This window comes from Eurosta solidaginis, chromosome 5 (assembly GCF_040869045.1).
Source record: "Eurosta solidaginis isolate ZX-2024a chromosome 5, ASM4086904v1, whole genome shotgun sequence".
NCBI classification, from domain to species: Eukaryota; Metazoa; Arthropoda; class Insecta; order Diptera; family Tephritidae; genus Eurosta; species Eurosta solidaginis.
The window spans coordinates 189,181,404-189,197,888 of NC_090323.1; the positions used below are offsets into that span (position 1 = coordinate 189,181,404).

The 16,485-nt window shown below is 39.6% G+C and overlaps 1 protein-coding gene across 1 annotated transcript; it reads left to right on the forward strand.

Moving 5' to 3' along the window:
* The first annotated feature begins 3,414 nt into the window (after positions 1-3,414).
* On the forward strand, positions 3,415-11,230 carry LOC137254015 (uncharacterized). Its single transcript, XM_067791672.1, has 5 exons — positions 3,415-4,403; positions 7,049-7,515; positions 7,668-7,836; positions 10,427-10,627; positions 10,688-11,230. Exons 1-5 carry the CDS (start codon positions 3,434-3,436, stop codon positions 11,203-11,205), a joined length of 2,325 nt encoding a protein of 774 aa, XP_067647773.1. The 5' UTR covers positions 3,415-3,433; the 3' UTR covers positions 11,206-11,230.
* Positions 11,231-16,485: the final 5,255 nt, after the last annotated feature.

The window sequence follows — 16,485 nt, forward strand, 5'->3', positions numbered from 1 at the left end:
GAAAATCGGTGCGTTTTCATTATTTTTTATTTCAAGTGTATTCAACTACATAAGCGGATCAAAAATTTGTAAAAATGGTTCAAGAAATAACAAAATTAAATGAGCTGTTATATTAACGCACGAAAAGAGATAAGTATATTTTATCTTAGCTATCAAAAAATTTAATTTCACGTGTTGTCACGGAAAAATTTTTAACGGGTAAAATAAGCTTTTTTTTGTATTTGTGATCCTGAAAAAATTCGAGTTTTTTGATATCCCATTTGACAATCTTGAGTAAGTTAATCCGAAATGCCCAAATTTGATTTTGAGGATGATGGCATCTATGGTCAATGTTATAAAAAATGCACATTTTCACGCGCTCTCAGAGAGCGAGAAGTTTCATATCATGTCATCATTGCTTTTAACTTTTCAGCCAACCCCTCTCTCTTCGACGCAGGCGCCTTCGTTGCTGGATAGATCGGTGAGTGCTAGTTATTAAGTTATGATAATGTTTTCTTACACTATGTATATACATAAACATATATATATACCATACAATTGAGCGTATGCATAACAGCGGCGGTACGATAAATCCGACTTTTGATTATGGTGCTTTGACAATTTTTTTTCTGGTCCTCGCGAACCGTGACTTTAAAAGTTCCCTTTTTTCTTATTAATCATTTACCCTTGGATTTTTATTATCTTACCCTCTTTATTTTGATCGTTTTGGTTTTTTTTCATATTTTTATCTTGCAGTTTTTTTTTCATTTATAAAAGTATAAAGCGGTATATAAGTACATACATATACTAATCTATATACGTATATATATGTATATATAAATTGGCCTAGTCTAATTATTTTCCTTTTACCAATTATCTGAATTAGTTGGATTAAATTTGTTGAAATTGAATTAAGTATTAGAAATAAATTTCATTGATCAAATAGTTATTTTTTTTGTGGATTGTAAATACCTTTTTTTTAATATATTTTTCGATTGGATTTCCACCTTTTTCTTTTTTTACTTTATTGCTAATTAATTTCGTTTTGTTAAATAAACCTTATTGATCTACAAGTTGAATTTACCAGTTATTTTTTATTTACACCTTATTTTATGGGTTGAAGTCATTTCAAAAATGTCAGGTTAATTAGGCATCAATTTGGTGTGGGTGTTGCACGGGTGTATTAGAGGAGACGTAGATGTGAGGTTACCGTGACAGACTAGACAGATTAGGGACATGGGACAGTGACGGACGGACGCATGTCAGGCTAAGGGGGCGTTGCTAAATTTTCGGAGTCAGTGCAACGCCCAAGGCTGCGTCAAGGTTTTACGCAGAAGGGGAGGGATGACTCCACCTGACACGGACAGACCTTTTCTTCCAGCTTTCCTTTTCTTTTCGTAGATTTCAGGCATGAACCTTTTTTTTTTTTTGTATAACTGTAGGTAAGGCGCGTGAGCAAAAACTCACCCCGCCCGACGAGCTAGCAGGGGCTTGCCAGCATGCCAAATGCCACCTCCGCCTTACCCCAACAGTCAGTTTTATAACACATTGCTAATACGCGTCCAAAAATATTGAAAAAGGTGTCAGAAGACGCGTATTAATCTCGACAACAATAATCCGAAAGGAAAATAAGTTTTATCTCTGTCCGGAGATATTTGGAGTTGAAGTTGGCGATTTTCATGTGGTTGTTGTAATGTTTGCGTACCCAGAAAAAAAATGTGAACATAGGTGTTTTGCGCGGATATAATTTTGGTCTCGAAGTCGCTGTTGGACCCACCCAGGGTAATTTTTTATAAGCGCAACCGAAGGCCGCAAACGCAGAAAGGTGTTCTGCGCAAAAATACTATGGATAACAGCCCCGGTTTCGGAGGGACCCGCGGGTCATTTTTCGGTTTTTCGTTATTATCTTTTGAACGACTTAAAATATTTCTTTTCCGTTTCCGGATTATTAATACTGGTGTCAGGACGCGTCTTTTGACACATCTCTCGATATTTTTGGACGCTTATTAGCAGTGTCATGCTGTCGTATAGAATTACCCTATTTGGTTGGCTATGATATGGTTATGGCTTTAGCGTTATAGGGCTAATTAAACTTCCTTAACCCTAACGCCATAGTCGTAACCATACCCATATCCACAAGCATCTCCAATGTGATCGATTAATGGTGTCTTAACCTAAAAATCATGAAAATTTCATGAAAATGAAGAAAACGCAAAAATTACAAACATATACCGCAATAAATAAGTCTCTTAGGCAAAAAGTATCCAAAACAATGAATAAAATCTATAAAAAGTTATTAAATTCACCAAATGAAATATTTTTAGGTTATGGATATGGCGAGAAACAAAAATCCAATTGGTTGGCTATGGTATGGTTATGGCGTTAGCGTTATGGTATGGCACCATTAATCGATTACATTGATTTTCATAAGGTAGGTTCGATCAGCTGTTTTATCTGGTTATGGTTATAAGTCACCATTAATTGGCTCTTATGGTATGGCAGCATTAAGGGCCAGTTAAACTTCCTTAACCCTAACGCCATAGTCGTAACCATACCCATATCCATAACCATCTCCAATATGATCGATTAATGGTGCCTTAACCTAAAAATCATGACAATTTCATGAAAATGAAGAAAAACGCATAAAATTACAAACATATACCGCAAAAAATAAGTCTCTTAGGCAAAAAGTATCCAAAACAATGAATAAAATCTATAAAAATTTATTGAATTCACCATCTCAAATATTTTTAGGCTATGGATATGGCGAGAATCCAAAAACCAAATGCTTGGTTATGGTATGGTTATGGCGTTAGCGTTATGGTATGATACCATTAATCGATTACATTGTTTTCCATAAGGTAGGTTCGATTAGCTGTTTTATCTGGTTATGGTTATAATTCACCATTAATTGGCCCTTTAACCCTAACGCCATAGTCGTAACTATACCCATATCCATAATAATCTCCAATGTGATCGATTAATGAAGAAAACGCAAAAAATTACAAACATATTCCACAAAAAATAAGTCTCTTAGTCATAACGTATCCAAAACAATGGATAAAATCTATAAAAAGTTATTAAATTCACCATCTCAAATATTATTAGGCTATGGATATGGCGAGAATCCAAAAACCAATTGGTTGGCTATGGTATGGTTATCGCGTTAGCGTTATGGTATGGCACCATTGATCGATTACATTGATTTCCATAAGGTAGTTTCGATCAGCTGTTTTATCTGGTTATCGTTTTATGGTTATAAGTCACTATTAATTGGCCCTTTAATCGATTACATTGATTTCCATAAGGTTGGTTCGATCTGCTGTTTTATCTGGTTATGGTTTTATGGTTATATGTCACCATCAATTGTCCTACTGAAAGAAATGGAAACGCTGTGAAATTGGAACAAACAGCTGACCAGTCAAAACAAAAACAGCTGTATATTTTTATTTGAATGCACGCGTTTATTCCGCCACTTCGGCTTGCAAAAAAATGGTTAGCTGCATTTAAAAATCACATTATAATGGCAATATGTGCGCAACTGAATTTATATATTTTACCTCTTGATATAATTGATGGTATATCCCACCAAAAATGTATATTGCCAACAGCGGTATTTAAGTCGTGTAAGCTACGCCCCGGTACATGGATGAAATGTAAAATAAAAGGTTATTCTAAAGGTTACTCTGTATGTCAAGTGTATCCGCGTGATATTGATACAAGATGTTGTTACATGGACAATTGTGTGGGAACTGCACAAGCAGAAATGATAACAAACAATTATCTATGCGTGTTAGAACCAATCGAAAATCAAATTAGAGTGGATCACATTGAAATAACATTTGAAATAATGGAGCAATTTTTTAGTGGTCGACTGCGTCAGGTGGGTGCCAATATGTTAGGAATTACAGCGAAACAAATTTTAGCTGGATTTCATTTAACAGTTGGGTGTGCTATTCGCACTACAGATGCTAAACGTTTAGGTATTGCCGCTATTTATATAGATAGCTGTGCTGAAGTCAAAGAAAATGAAACTTTGTTCTTGGATGATCAAACTGAAATTAATATAAAAAATTTTCATATTGGCACGGTTGCCACCGATGCATCCGATACACCACCGCAATTTTTTAAATATGGCTATGAGGTAGCGTGGAAGGATTTGGAAGATTTATTGGCTGTCACAAGGTTGAGTCAGTATAAAATGCAATTCAAACGTATACGGCCTCATCTGAATGTGTTACTAGTCGGTCCACCGGGTTGCGGAAAAACAACAATGCTGAATACTTTTGTAGCCAAACATAAATTTAACTGTTTTCACATAACAACAGATAATATACTGCAACAGTATCCTGGTGATACCGAAGCCGCATTGCGTACAGTGTTTGATAATGCTCTTCATTTACATACACAACTAAAAGCTGGAGGTAATCAAAGAATATGCAACATTCTCACTGTATAAGGGTATAATAGGAGCGGACTCCGGATTTTACTCAACATTTTCCCTGACATGACTGTAGAAGCTATATATGCCTATCGTGTTTTTAAAGAGGGTAATAGTCTAGAACAGGGGTCGACTGTTAACACGCGTCCAAAAATATCGGAATCGGTGTCCAAAAGATGCGTATTGACTTTGACAACAATAATCCGAAGGCGGAAAATAAAAATTGTACCTCGTTCAAAAGATATTAACGAAAACCCGAGAAATTACCACGGGTCCCTCCGAAACCCGGGGGTGATCTATAGTATTTTTCCGCAGAACACTTTTCTACGTTGGCGGCCTTTTGTCGCGCTTGTAAAAAATCACCCTGACGGTTCGATCAAAATTAAATCCGTGCAATTCTCTTTTTAACTAAAATTTTTTTTTCAGTGAACAACAACATTACGACAACCACATGAAACTTGTCAACTTCAACTGCAAATGTCTCCGGACGGAGAAACAATTTTCATTTCCGCCTTCGGATTATTGTTTTCAAAGTCAATACGCGTCTTTTGAGACCTATCCCGATATTTTTGAACGCGTGTTAACAGTCGGCCCCTGTTCTAAACTTTTACCTTAAAGAGTCTCCACACGATGAGTCTGCGTCAACATTCCTTTTTATCTCGTTACCAATATTACACTGCTTGATAAGTGAAAATCGGAATGAGTTTGATTTGGCGAGTCAACACGTACACAGACGACTGTTGTTGTTGTTGTAGTGATAAGGTTGCTCCCCGAAGGCTTTGGGGAGTGTTATCGATGTGATGGTCCTTTGCCGGATACAGATCCGCTACGCTCCGGTACCACAGCACCATTAAGGTGCTAGCCCGACCATCTCGGGAACGATTTATGTGGCCACATTAAACCTCCCTCCCCACCCTCAAGTTCCATGTTGTTGTTGTTGTTGTTGTAGCGATAAGGTTGCTCCCCGAAGGCTTTGGGGAGTGTTATCGATGTGATGGTCCTTTGCCGGATACAAATCCGGTACGCTCCGGTACCACAGCACCATTAAGGTGCTAGCCCGACCATCTCGGGAACGATTTATGTGGCCACATTAAACCTTCAGGCCATTCCCTCCCTCCCTACCTCCAAGTTCCATGAGGAGCTTGGGGTAGCCAGAGCCTCGTCTGTTAGTGAAACAGGATTCGCCGCGGATAGGTGAGGTTGACAATTGGGTTTGGAGAAGCTATATATTGCGCTGGCAACCTGAAAGATTGCGCTACACAGCCCCTTGAATCTGGTATTTTAGTCGCCTCTTACCCCGCTGGAGTCCTCAAGTTCCATGAGGAGCTTTTATGTATATCCGGCTTAAAAAGGAGTCCTCAGGAGACACAGGTCGGAGTAACAGTTCTCAGGGTTTTCTGTAAAAGTTTTCTCTCCCGTGTACGCTCGAACTTGAAGCCTTAGCTCAGAAATTCAATAAAGGCGGTATATTTGAGATATAAAGCAAGCGCTTCTTCGAGTGGATATGCCCATTAGGCAGAACGAAGTACTCTTACAGCAACCACAAAAGGTGCGGATCTAATTGCTGTCCAATTGGCATATAATGCTTCACCAAACATAGCTCTCTTCCATCAATAACAAGTCAGTAACACGCCGATAGCTCGTTGTCGTTGCTGTAGTAGTGCTTCGCTCCAAGCAATAGGTGCGACCAATCACAAATTGTCATCAATGTCCTCTAACGGTAGTTCAAGGAAACTTGCTGTTTCAACAGGGGTGAACCGTAATGAGAGGATGAGGTGATGTGAAGGAGAAGATGGCACAATAGACCAACGGTCGCATCTATCTATCTAACACTTCGATAACTCATCGATAACAAACCAAAATAGCCCGCCGAAAAAAACTGGTAATTCATTCATTCATTCAAACTGAAAATATCGGCTATTATCGATAGCAAGCCGATGAAACGCTTTCAAATAGTCAGGAATTTATACCGAACCGAACCCAAAATTTTAGGTATTCAAATAACCCTGAAATGAAACCGATAACAGCCCTGAAATAGTTCCACTCCAAGTTCAGAGAGTTCTGAGTTCCGCTGGCCATTCGTAGTCTGCTCTTGTACAGATGAGCCTCGCTGTAGCCGCTTAGAGTCTACACACCATGAGTTCAACTGGCGAGATGTCTGTGTACCCCCCCAGCCGGTTAGGGGGTCAGAATATACCCGCGGTAGGTATGCCTGTCGTAAGAGGCGACAAAAATACCAGATTCAAGGGGATGTGTAGCGCAGCCCTTCAGGGTGCCAGCGCAATATACAACTTCTCCAAACCCAATTGTCAACCTCACCTATCCGAGGCGAATCCTGTTTCACTTTTTTTTTATTTATACATAAAAGTTTTGGCAGCGTGGCATCTCCATAAGATAACACGAAACGCCTTGCGTGTTTGTTCGCTTCGAACCAACCAAAACGTTTATGTAAATCCTGACTTACGCCTTGGTCTTACCTATATTAGAGCAGGAAATATCAATAAAAGTAAAGATTATTTTCACGCTCCTAACAAACTCTATAAAATGAATTCATATTTCACTTTAATCACTTTAAGCGAACCCCGTTCATAGACTCAACTAACGATAGTCGTATTTTATATATTTCAGATCCAACTGTAATTATTATTGAAAACCTTGAGCTTCTATGTCCAACTGCCAAATCTGCTACCATGGAAGCGGCACATTCAAATCGTATCTGCACGCAATTGATGAATTTGTTAGATGAACATCACAAGTTAAATGCGGGCATCTTTTGCATAGCTACTACATCTGATCCATTTAAATTAAATGCTACTGCACGACGGCCAGGACGTTTTCAACATGAAGTGGCTATCGATTGGCCAAATGAAGAAACACGTAAAATGCTATTCAACGAAATGTTTAAACATAGTCAAACAAAACCATTTTCGTATCAATTGGAACTCAATGAGACACTACTTGATTTTGTTGGCAAGCGTACACAGGGTTTTGTAGCCGGAGATTTGGCGCTACTTATAAAAAATATTGAGCGGCAACAATTGAGATTGAACGGGCCAGGAAAAGTGGTGACTTTAGTTAAGACGGCATTGAATGAAGTAATAATTAGAAGATTTTTTATAATATAATGAAACCTCGATATAACCGAAGTTCAAACTGAGTCCCTTTGAAATAAACCTAACTTATTATTGAGGTTTCATTGTGATTGAAATGAAGAAGATTTAACATAAATTTACTTTTATTATGAAAGGTGAAACCAACTTCTGTGCATGCCTCTGATGTTGAAGTCCGCAAAATTACAGAAGGATTTGAATTTATTGGTGGCATGGATAAATTGAAACGCACTTTGGAAGTGAATATTTTAGCGGGTCTACGACAAAAGGAAATATACAAAATCTTTGGGCTTAAATTGCCAAAGGGTGAGCAAATCTAGTAGGACTAATAAAATTGTATGCAATAAGTGTTCAACTAACTCTCTAGTATACTCTAAATAGCGCAGATTAGGTTGAACTGGCTGGCCAATAAAGACCTCATGTAGACTGAATATGTCCATAGTGTTACCAGAATTTGTTTGACGACCAAACGTAGGAACCCTAATCAGGTACCAGGACTTGTGTTATAGAATAACTCCGTCCTCTTGACAAACTTTCTCAACGGTTTCTTCCTGCAGCTCGCACTCCCTACACCTGCTGTTGCTGACAAGATTAGACTGACAAGCCTAGACTGACAAGCTACCCTATCACCCAGCGGATTAGCGGGTTAGAATATACCCACGGTAGGTATGTCTGTCGTAAGAGGCGAATAAAATAACAAAAATGTTCAAGGGGTTGTGTAGCGCAACCCTTTCAATGGGTTGCCAGCGCAATATACATATATAGCTTCTCCAACCCAATTGTCAACCTCACTTATCCGTGGCGAATCCTGTTTCATTAACAGCCGAGGCTATGGTGACCCCGAACTCCTCATGGATCTAGGAGGTGGGAGGGCGGTATGGCCTAGAAGGCCGCATGTGATCGTTCCTGAGATGGTCGGGCTTGGTACCGGAACGTGCCGAATCTGCATCCGGCATAGGACCATCAACATCGATAGCACTCCCCAAGGCCTTCGGGGAGTGTCCTTATCAACATCAACAACAACAGACCTAACTTATAAGCATGTGAAGCCAGAAGGCAGTGTCCAGTTAGTATGCCCATATTCTCTCTTCAGATATATGAGCCACTTTATGAGTCGTATATCGTAGGCTTTGCACATGATCTTAGAAATTTTGCAGCCCCGCACTTTTGTCCACGCCTTTCCTGCTCGATGGATCATAGGCAGCTCTTGTCTTCTTTTAATTTCCCCCCAACGGATTGGGACGTCTATTATCGTTTTTTGTGTATATAAGTTTTGGTCAAACTGATTTGAGCAATTCACAAAAGTGTCGAATTCGCTGTAAAGTTTTTAGCTTTAAGTTGCTTCCATGGTTTCCAATTGATTAAAACAAATGTAGCACATGGGAACAAGAGATGACCTTGTATTTTATAAAGTAGAGCAAAACTAGCTGGGATGCTGTTTAATAGAACAAGTGATACAGCCGATTGGAATCCGAATAGAACCGCTGTAACATTATACGACAAAGAGCTCCCACCAGCGGGTTAGGGGGTCAGAATATAACCGCGGCAGGTATGTCTGTCGTAAGAGGCGACTAAAATACCAGATTCAAGAGGCTGTGTAGCGCAACCCTTCAGGTTGCCAGCGCAACATATAGTTTCTCCAAACCCAATTGTCAACCTCACCTATCCGCGGCGAATTCTGCTTCACTAACAGGCGAGGCTCTGACGACCCCAAGCTCCTCATGGAACTTGGGGGTGGGGAGGGAGGGATGACCTGAAGGTTTAATTTGGCCACATAAATCGTTCCCGAGATGGTCGGGCTAGCACCTTAATGGTACTGTGTTACCGGAACGTACCGGATCTGTATCCGGCAAAGGACCATCACATCGATAACACTCCTCAAAGCCTTCGGGGAGCAGCCTTATCGCTACAACAACAACAACAACAACAACGACAAAGAGCTTAAGAGATCACAAAGGCACTGCCTGGATTAAAATTTTTAAGAGGATTACTTTCGAACGGCAGTGCAATTCAATAAAGCTTTCGAGGGATTACGAAAATGTAATTGGCATTCTGAACAAAACTGATGGAAGCTACACTTAGCGGCTGAAATAGATTTGCAAACTGTATAGCAGGCTATCAACACTCGCATCTAATGTGCAGGCTTAGCATTAAAGTTAATGGAGTACATCGGGCCTTGTCAACTTTCAATCCATTCTAATCTCCAATTCAGCTTATCTTCTTTTTAACCTAAAAAAAAAGTCCAAATGAACTTATGTGAAACCCTAACTATACTACAAGTTACTTGCACTACGCCCAATTATGCTTTTACTTGTCACAGTGGGTTAGGGGGTCAGAATTATAGCCGCAGTTGGTATGCCTGTCGTAAGAAGCGACTAAAATACCAGATTCAATGGGCTGTGTAGCGCAACCCTTTCAGGTTGCCAACGCAATATATAGCTTCTCCAAGCCCAATTGTTAACGTCACCTATCCGCGGCGAATCCTGCTTCACTAACAGACGAGGCTCTGGCGACCCCAAGCTCCTCATGGAACTTGGGGGAGGGGAGGGAGGGATGGTCTGAAGGTTTAATGTGGCTATATAAATCGTTCCCGAGATGGTCTGGCTAGCACCTTAATGGTGCTGTGTTACCGGAGCGTACAGGATCTGTATCCGGCAAAGGACCATCACATCGATAACACTCCCCAAAGCCTTCGGGGAGAAACCTTATCACTACAACAACAACAACAACAACAGCAACAACAACAGCAACAACAACAACAACAGCAACAACAACAACAACAACAGCAACAACAACAACAACAAACTATACTACAAATTAATTGCACTACGCCCAATTATTATTTCACTTAAAACAAATAGTTATTAAAAATGTTATTTTATGTTTTAATCCGCAGGTCTGCTGCTTTATGGTCCACCTGGTTGCGCAAAAACAACTTTTGCCAAATGCCTCGCCAAAGAAGCGGATATGACATTTATATCAACATCTGGTGCCGAGGTTTACTCGCCTTATGTTGGTTGTGCTGAAAAATTGATATCAAAAATTTTTGATACAGCTAGAAAAAATGCGCCTTGTTTGATATTTTTCGATGAAATTGGTAAGAGAGTTTAGTAAGAAAAACCTATTTAGTATATTCTCATTCCTCTCTGCTTCACAGACACTTTAGCTGGTCGTCGACCCATCGGTTCGAGCAGCTCAAATGACATACATCTTCGTATATTGTCCACCTTACTAACCGAAATGGATGGTGTTGTTTATGACTCTGCAAATAGTAATCAAAATATTCTTGTTGTTGCCGCAAGTAATCGTCCCGATATGATTGATGATGCTTTATTGCGTCCTGGTCGTTTAAGTAAACATATTTATGTTGCACCACCTGATTTACAATCACGTATTGGTATTCTTCAGTTACGCGCTAAGCGAATGCCTTTCGGAAAGTGTGTGAATTTAACGGAAATAGCTGAGGCAACTGATTTTTATACTGGCGCTGATATGTGTAATCTTTGTAATGAAGCGGCATTAATAGCCTTCCAACGTATCGAGGACACTCAAAATTCTAATTGCGAGATAATTGCAAGTGATTTTCTTGCTGCTTTGAAAATTACCACATCCTCGCTTTCGAGTACACAAATGGGTGTTTATTTGAAATTTCACAGAAAAAGAGAAAATACATAAATGATGAAACTAATTAAGATGCTGTAAGAAATTGATTATGCTCATTTATTTATTTAAGCTATAAATTTACTAACGGACTCGGCAGACGTTGTTCTGCCCTAACTTTGGTCTGACTGCACAACTTTAATTAAGTTTTTACCTCTTACTCTCCCTCCCCCTCTCTCCCCATTTCTTTATCCCTTTATTCACTCCACTCTCTGCTCCTCTTTCTCCCTCTCTGTCTTTACCATCCCTTCTTTTCCCTTTAGCTTCCTCTCCCTCCCATCTATATCTATCTCTCTATTTTCGTCTAACTCTATCTCTTTCTCAGTCTCTTTTTCTTCCTTCGTTTTTTTCTCCCTAGTTTTCTTTGTTCTTCTCCATTCCTTATACCCAGTCCCAATCCTAGTCCAAGCTCCAGTCCCAATCCCATACAGCAAAAAATGCCTTAAAAAATAAGGGTTGGACCACCTTTACCATTTTGGGATATGAAAAATTTAAAAGATCCGATTCTCAGACCTACTCAATATGCTCACAAAATTTCATGAGAATCGGTCGTGCAGGAGATCAACCACAAACACTGTGAGATGAGAATTTGATATTTAAGATAATTATTAAAACAAATCTTTTTATGGCATTCTCAGAAGAGTCTGTTGTGAAGTAGTGAATTAAGAGCTTTGCTCGAGGATAGTAAACATAGCAGCATGCGCTCGAAACCCACTGGAGTAAACGAAGATAGTGAAAAATTAGAGTTCACTAAGCCCTTTTGTTGTTGTTGTTGTAGCGATAAGGTTCCTCCTCGAAGGCTTTGGGGAGTGTTATCGATGTGATGGTCGTTTGCCGGATACAGATCCGATACGTTCCGGTAACACAGCACCATTAAGATGGTAGCCCGACCACTCGGGAACTATTTATATGGCCACATTAAACCTTCAGGCCATCCTTCCCTCCCCACCCCAAGTTCCATGAGGAGCTTTTAACTCAGCAGCCGGTCTTGAGAAAGTGAAGAATATTTAAACGTAGTCAGTTTAGTATTTGAACAAAATTGAATTTTACTGGAGAATTCTTTCTCTTTTACACAACATTTCTTACATGACAAATACCTATTTACACTAATACTTACAAACAAAAAGTGCATAGATTCATAATGCATAACTGATAGTCAGCATATTATTATCGTGATCAATTTATGTACACATGTAAGTAGACACATATAAATAGTTTGACAGTCAATATGACCAACAGAAAAATATGTCGATCAGCATGACTGATCGATAAGTGTGTTGGTCAATGTGACGGATTGACAAATGTATGCATGCATATATGATGTTGAACTCCTGCTGAGTTCAAGTAATTATGTGGGTCAGTATAACTTGACTACGTGTGTGGTCGATATGTATTGTACCTTCAAAAATGCATTGAAAGTGAAACGCATTCCGAGTAACGCTACAAAAGTGACTGGTGTCGAAAAGTACCCCGTTCCGTAAAAGTATTCGGTTTTCAAATAGTAACCACTCCTGAAGAAGTAGCCGGTGCCAGAAAGATGGAAGCAAAAGAAAGGGAAGGCTTCCACTGCTGAAATGATCTTTGGAAAATGTCTCGTCTTTTTGGTTGGTCAAACCGTTAAGGGAAAAATCTTGCAATGACTCATATAACTTTGGAATTGTTTTTGTAGTAAACTAAACGTCAACGAAGCGTGTGAGGAGTGTGGGTTTCGGTAGTTTACAACTCTTCATTGCTGAAAATGAGCATCCTCAAAAAAAAAAAAAAAAAAAAATAAATACAAAAGCGGTTTAAATGCAAATTGTTTAAAAGGAATACCAAAACTGTAAAACACTAGGCTGGGCATTGGAGCAAGCCATTTTTTTTTTTGCAGAAATTAGAGCTAGCCTATCGTGTACCAGTTCGGTTCTAGCTTAATCGCTAGTGTATTTTTTTTTCGTTTTTTGAGGTTACGGCTGAACCACGATTTGTTAGGCCAATTCTGATGGTCTCGGCTAACTTTAAATACCTGGCAAATTATTTCTATGCCTGGGATAAATACATATCTACAAAGAAAATGGGATTGCATATACCCAAGAAAAGTTATTTTATCGTTCCATGTTATTACTTTAATGGGATTCATGATTTTAAACACAAATATTTAGCGGGCGAAAAAAAAAATCAATTGATAAATAACGGGCACCCTAATATATGCATATTATTGTATGTACATATGTAGAAAAAGTGCAATTTTGATTTTGACTAGTTCGTTGTATTTACATTTTGATCTTGCCAAAAACTAACAACAATTCACACTTGACCACATGGGGATGTAGCTCAGGTGTTAGAGCGCTCGCTTAGCATGTGAGAGGTACGGGGATCGATGCCCCCTATCTCCAATTTTAATTTTTTTGGCCTGCCAATTTCTAATTTGTTATTTTGTTTGCCCAACGGTAGTTTGTAAAACCATTAAACAACACTTACTTAATTGGCGCTTAACCGTTTAAACGGTTATGGCCATTCAACAAGGCGCACCAGTCGCGTCTCCTTTGGTCCAACTGGCATCAATTGGTTACACCAAGAGAATTTAATGGGTTTTCCACCTGAACCTGCCAGTGGAGTTATTGGCCGGAGCATCATCTTTCATTCGCATAACATGGCCTGGCCGGCGTAGCCGCTGCGTTTTAATTTGCTGGACTATGTTGATGTCTGCGTAGAGCTCGTACAGCATTAGATCTTCTTCGGTACTCTCCGTCGCCAACGCGTTGAGGTCCGTAAATATTTCTATGAACTTTTCTCTCTAACACTCCCACGTCCTCCCCTTCTGATGTTGTCATGGTCCATGCTTCTGCAGCATATAGCAGTACGGGTACGATAAGTGACCATAGAGCATGATTGTGGTTTACCGAGAGAGGACTTTAATTTTCATTTGCCTACCTGCGGCAAAGTTGCATTCAGTGGCAAGATTGATTCTTCGCTGGATTTCAAAGCTGATGTTGTTTGTATTAGTATGGTTCCCAAATAAACGAAGTCTTTTACTATTTCGAAATTATAGCTGCCAAAAGTGGTGTGGTTAGGTTAGGTTGAACTGGCCGGTCCATGAGGACCTCACATAGACTGAATGAGTCCGTAGTGTTACCAGAAGTTTGTTTTAACGACCAAACTGAAAAACCCTATCAAAAACCAGGGCCTATGTTATAAAATAACTCCGTCCCCTTGGAAAATACTTGAAGCTTCATAGGACGTGGCGTGGTTGCCAAGCCGTATTTGCTTGATGACGGCAAATACTTCGTTTTTTCCTCATTCACCATCAAGCCCATATTTTTCGCTTCTTTTTTCAGTTTGGTGTAAGCAGAACTTCAGGCCAATGATATCAATGTCATCAACATACACCAGTAATATAGAATGTTATTCCAGAGCGGTCAAAGGCGGCTTTAAAATTTAATGTCTGGGCAATGCTGGATATACGAGGTCAGAAGCCGCACTGATAAGGTCAAATCAGTAGATTCACGGTGGGCTTCAATCTTTCGCACAATACGCTTGACAGGATCATATATGCGATATTAAAAAGGCTGATTACGCGATAGTTGGCGCAGTTTGCAGGATCTACCTCCTTGAGGACTGGGCAAAGAACTCTTGGACTCTAATCAATCGTCAGGCATGCACTCGTCCGACCATATTTTGCGAAGAAGCTGGTGCATGCGCCTTATCAACTCCTCGTTGCCGTATTTGCATAGCTCCGCAGGCAATCCTTAATGTTTTTTAATCGGCTGTTAATGAAACAGGATTCGCCACGGTTAGGTGAGATTGACAATTGGGTTTGGAGAAGCTATATATCGCGCTGGCAACCTGAAAGGGTAGCGCTACACAACACCTTGAATCTATTTGGTATTTTAGTCGCCTCTTACGACAGGCATACCTACCGCGGGTAATTCTAACCCCCTAACCCGCTGGGGGTCCAGCATTTTGTCGGGCTGACTTATGCTTCCAGAGAGTAGATGATTGCATGTCTTTCGTTAGGGCAAGATTCACGTAGCTTGATGTATATTTTTATGTATGCTGGATATGACCATGTTTCGAGCACCGGCGAAGTCTATAAGCCTCAGTCCATTAGGAGAGGTTTCATTGCGAAGGCTGAACTTTTCAACAGTATGCCCGAAAATATATTCTTTGCCTACCCTGGCGTTAAAGTCACCAAGCTTGACTTTTGTATCATGGCGGGGGAAGCGTTCGTATGTGCGTTCTAAGCGTTCATAGAATGCGTTTTTCACCTCATAGTCCTTCTCTTTTGTCAGTGTATGGGCACTGATGAATGACATATTAAACAATTTTGCTTTTATTCGTATAGCGGCGAGAGAATGCGCTATAATTCTTAAGGATCACGCTATTGTTCAGACGAATATAATTTGGACGTCTAGCAAACTATAAAACAATTTGTCGATAAGGTCAACAATGGCGATATCGCAATAGCAACTAAAGCATGATAACAACTGATAACATAATTTTGCTGATAACCACTTAACAAATTAACACATTATATTCTAACCACATACCCATATCTACTCCATATCTACTCGTCCAAAGCGCCATTACTACATTGCTGCTATAAATATCATTAATAAATTGAAATAATGGTAAAGAGCGAAAATTAAATTTCATAGGCCTTAGTGGTCTGCTGTAACCCTGTAGGAATAAGCGATACTTAGTTAAGAAAATCTAAGATAGCCATTGTCTGACAAGTCCTCGAGTGGATTTCTGCAATAAAAAATTTGTTTCATAGGAAAATAATATCATTCGTAATAGCAGAATCGATTATCCTGCAGCCCGCACTGGTCAGGCCAAATGAGTGTGCGTGTGTTTATCCCGCTCAGATTTATAGAGACGTCTGTAATGTATCAAGAATTGCGCCATCCTTTGCTAGTTCATCGGCTCTTTCAATATTGTAACGAATTTAGGGAAATTCCGCTTATTCCAAACCTTCTGCTAACGTTCGAATCGCTAAACTGTTGAATAAATAACTCCAATATTCAATAATGCAAAATGGTCTTTATAAGACTACTTTGAGAGTACTTCACAGTAACTCTTACTTCACAACTAATTGCGTGTTTAAACCATTCTGCTTCGTCATGCCTCAGCTTGCGCTGCTTTTATACTCTCGGTTTCCTCGTTCACCCATTTCTCCTAAGGTCTAGTAATTTCGTGAACTTCATGCTTGGTTACCAACCATATACATGTATATTTGTAGTTTGTAGCTATATGCGTGCATATATGTAGGTACTACGTCGGCTGATGATGACATGGGTTTGTGAGTATCTCTCC

Coding starts and splice junctions, on each gene's coding strand:
- LOC137254015 (XM_067791672.1), top strand. CDS start 3,434: ATGCACGCGTTTATTCCGCCACTTCGGCTTGCAAAAAAATGGTTAGCT. Junction 7,837..10,426: donor TGGGCTTAAATTGCCAAAGG/GTGAGCAAATCT, acceptor TTTAATCCGCAG/GTCTGCTGCTTTATGGTCCA. Junction 10,628..10,687: donor GATATTTTTCGATGAAATTG/GTAAGAGAGTTT, acceptor TCTGCTTCACAG/ACACTTTAGCTGGTCGTCGA.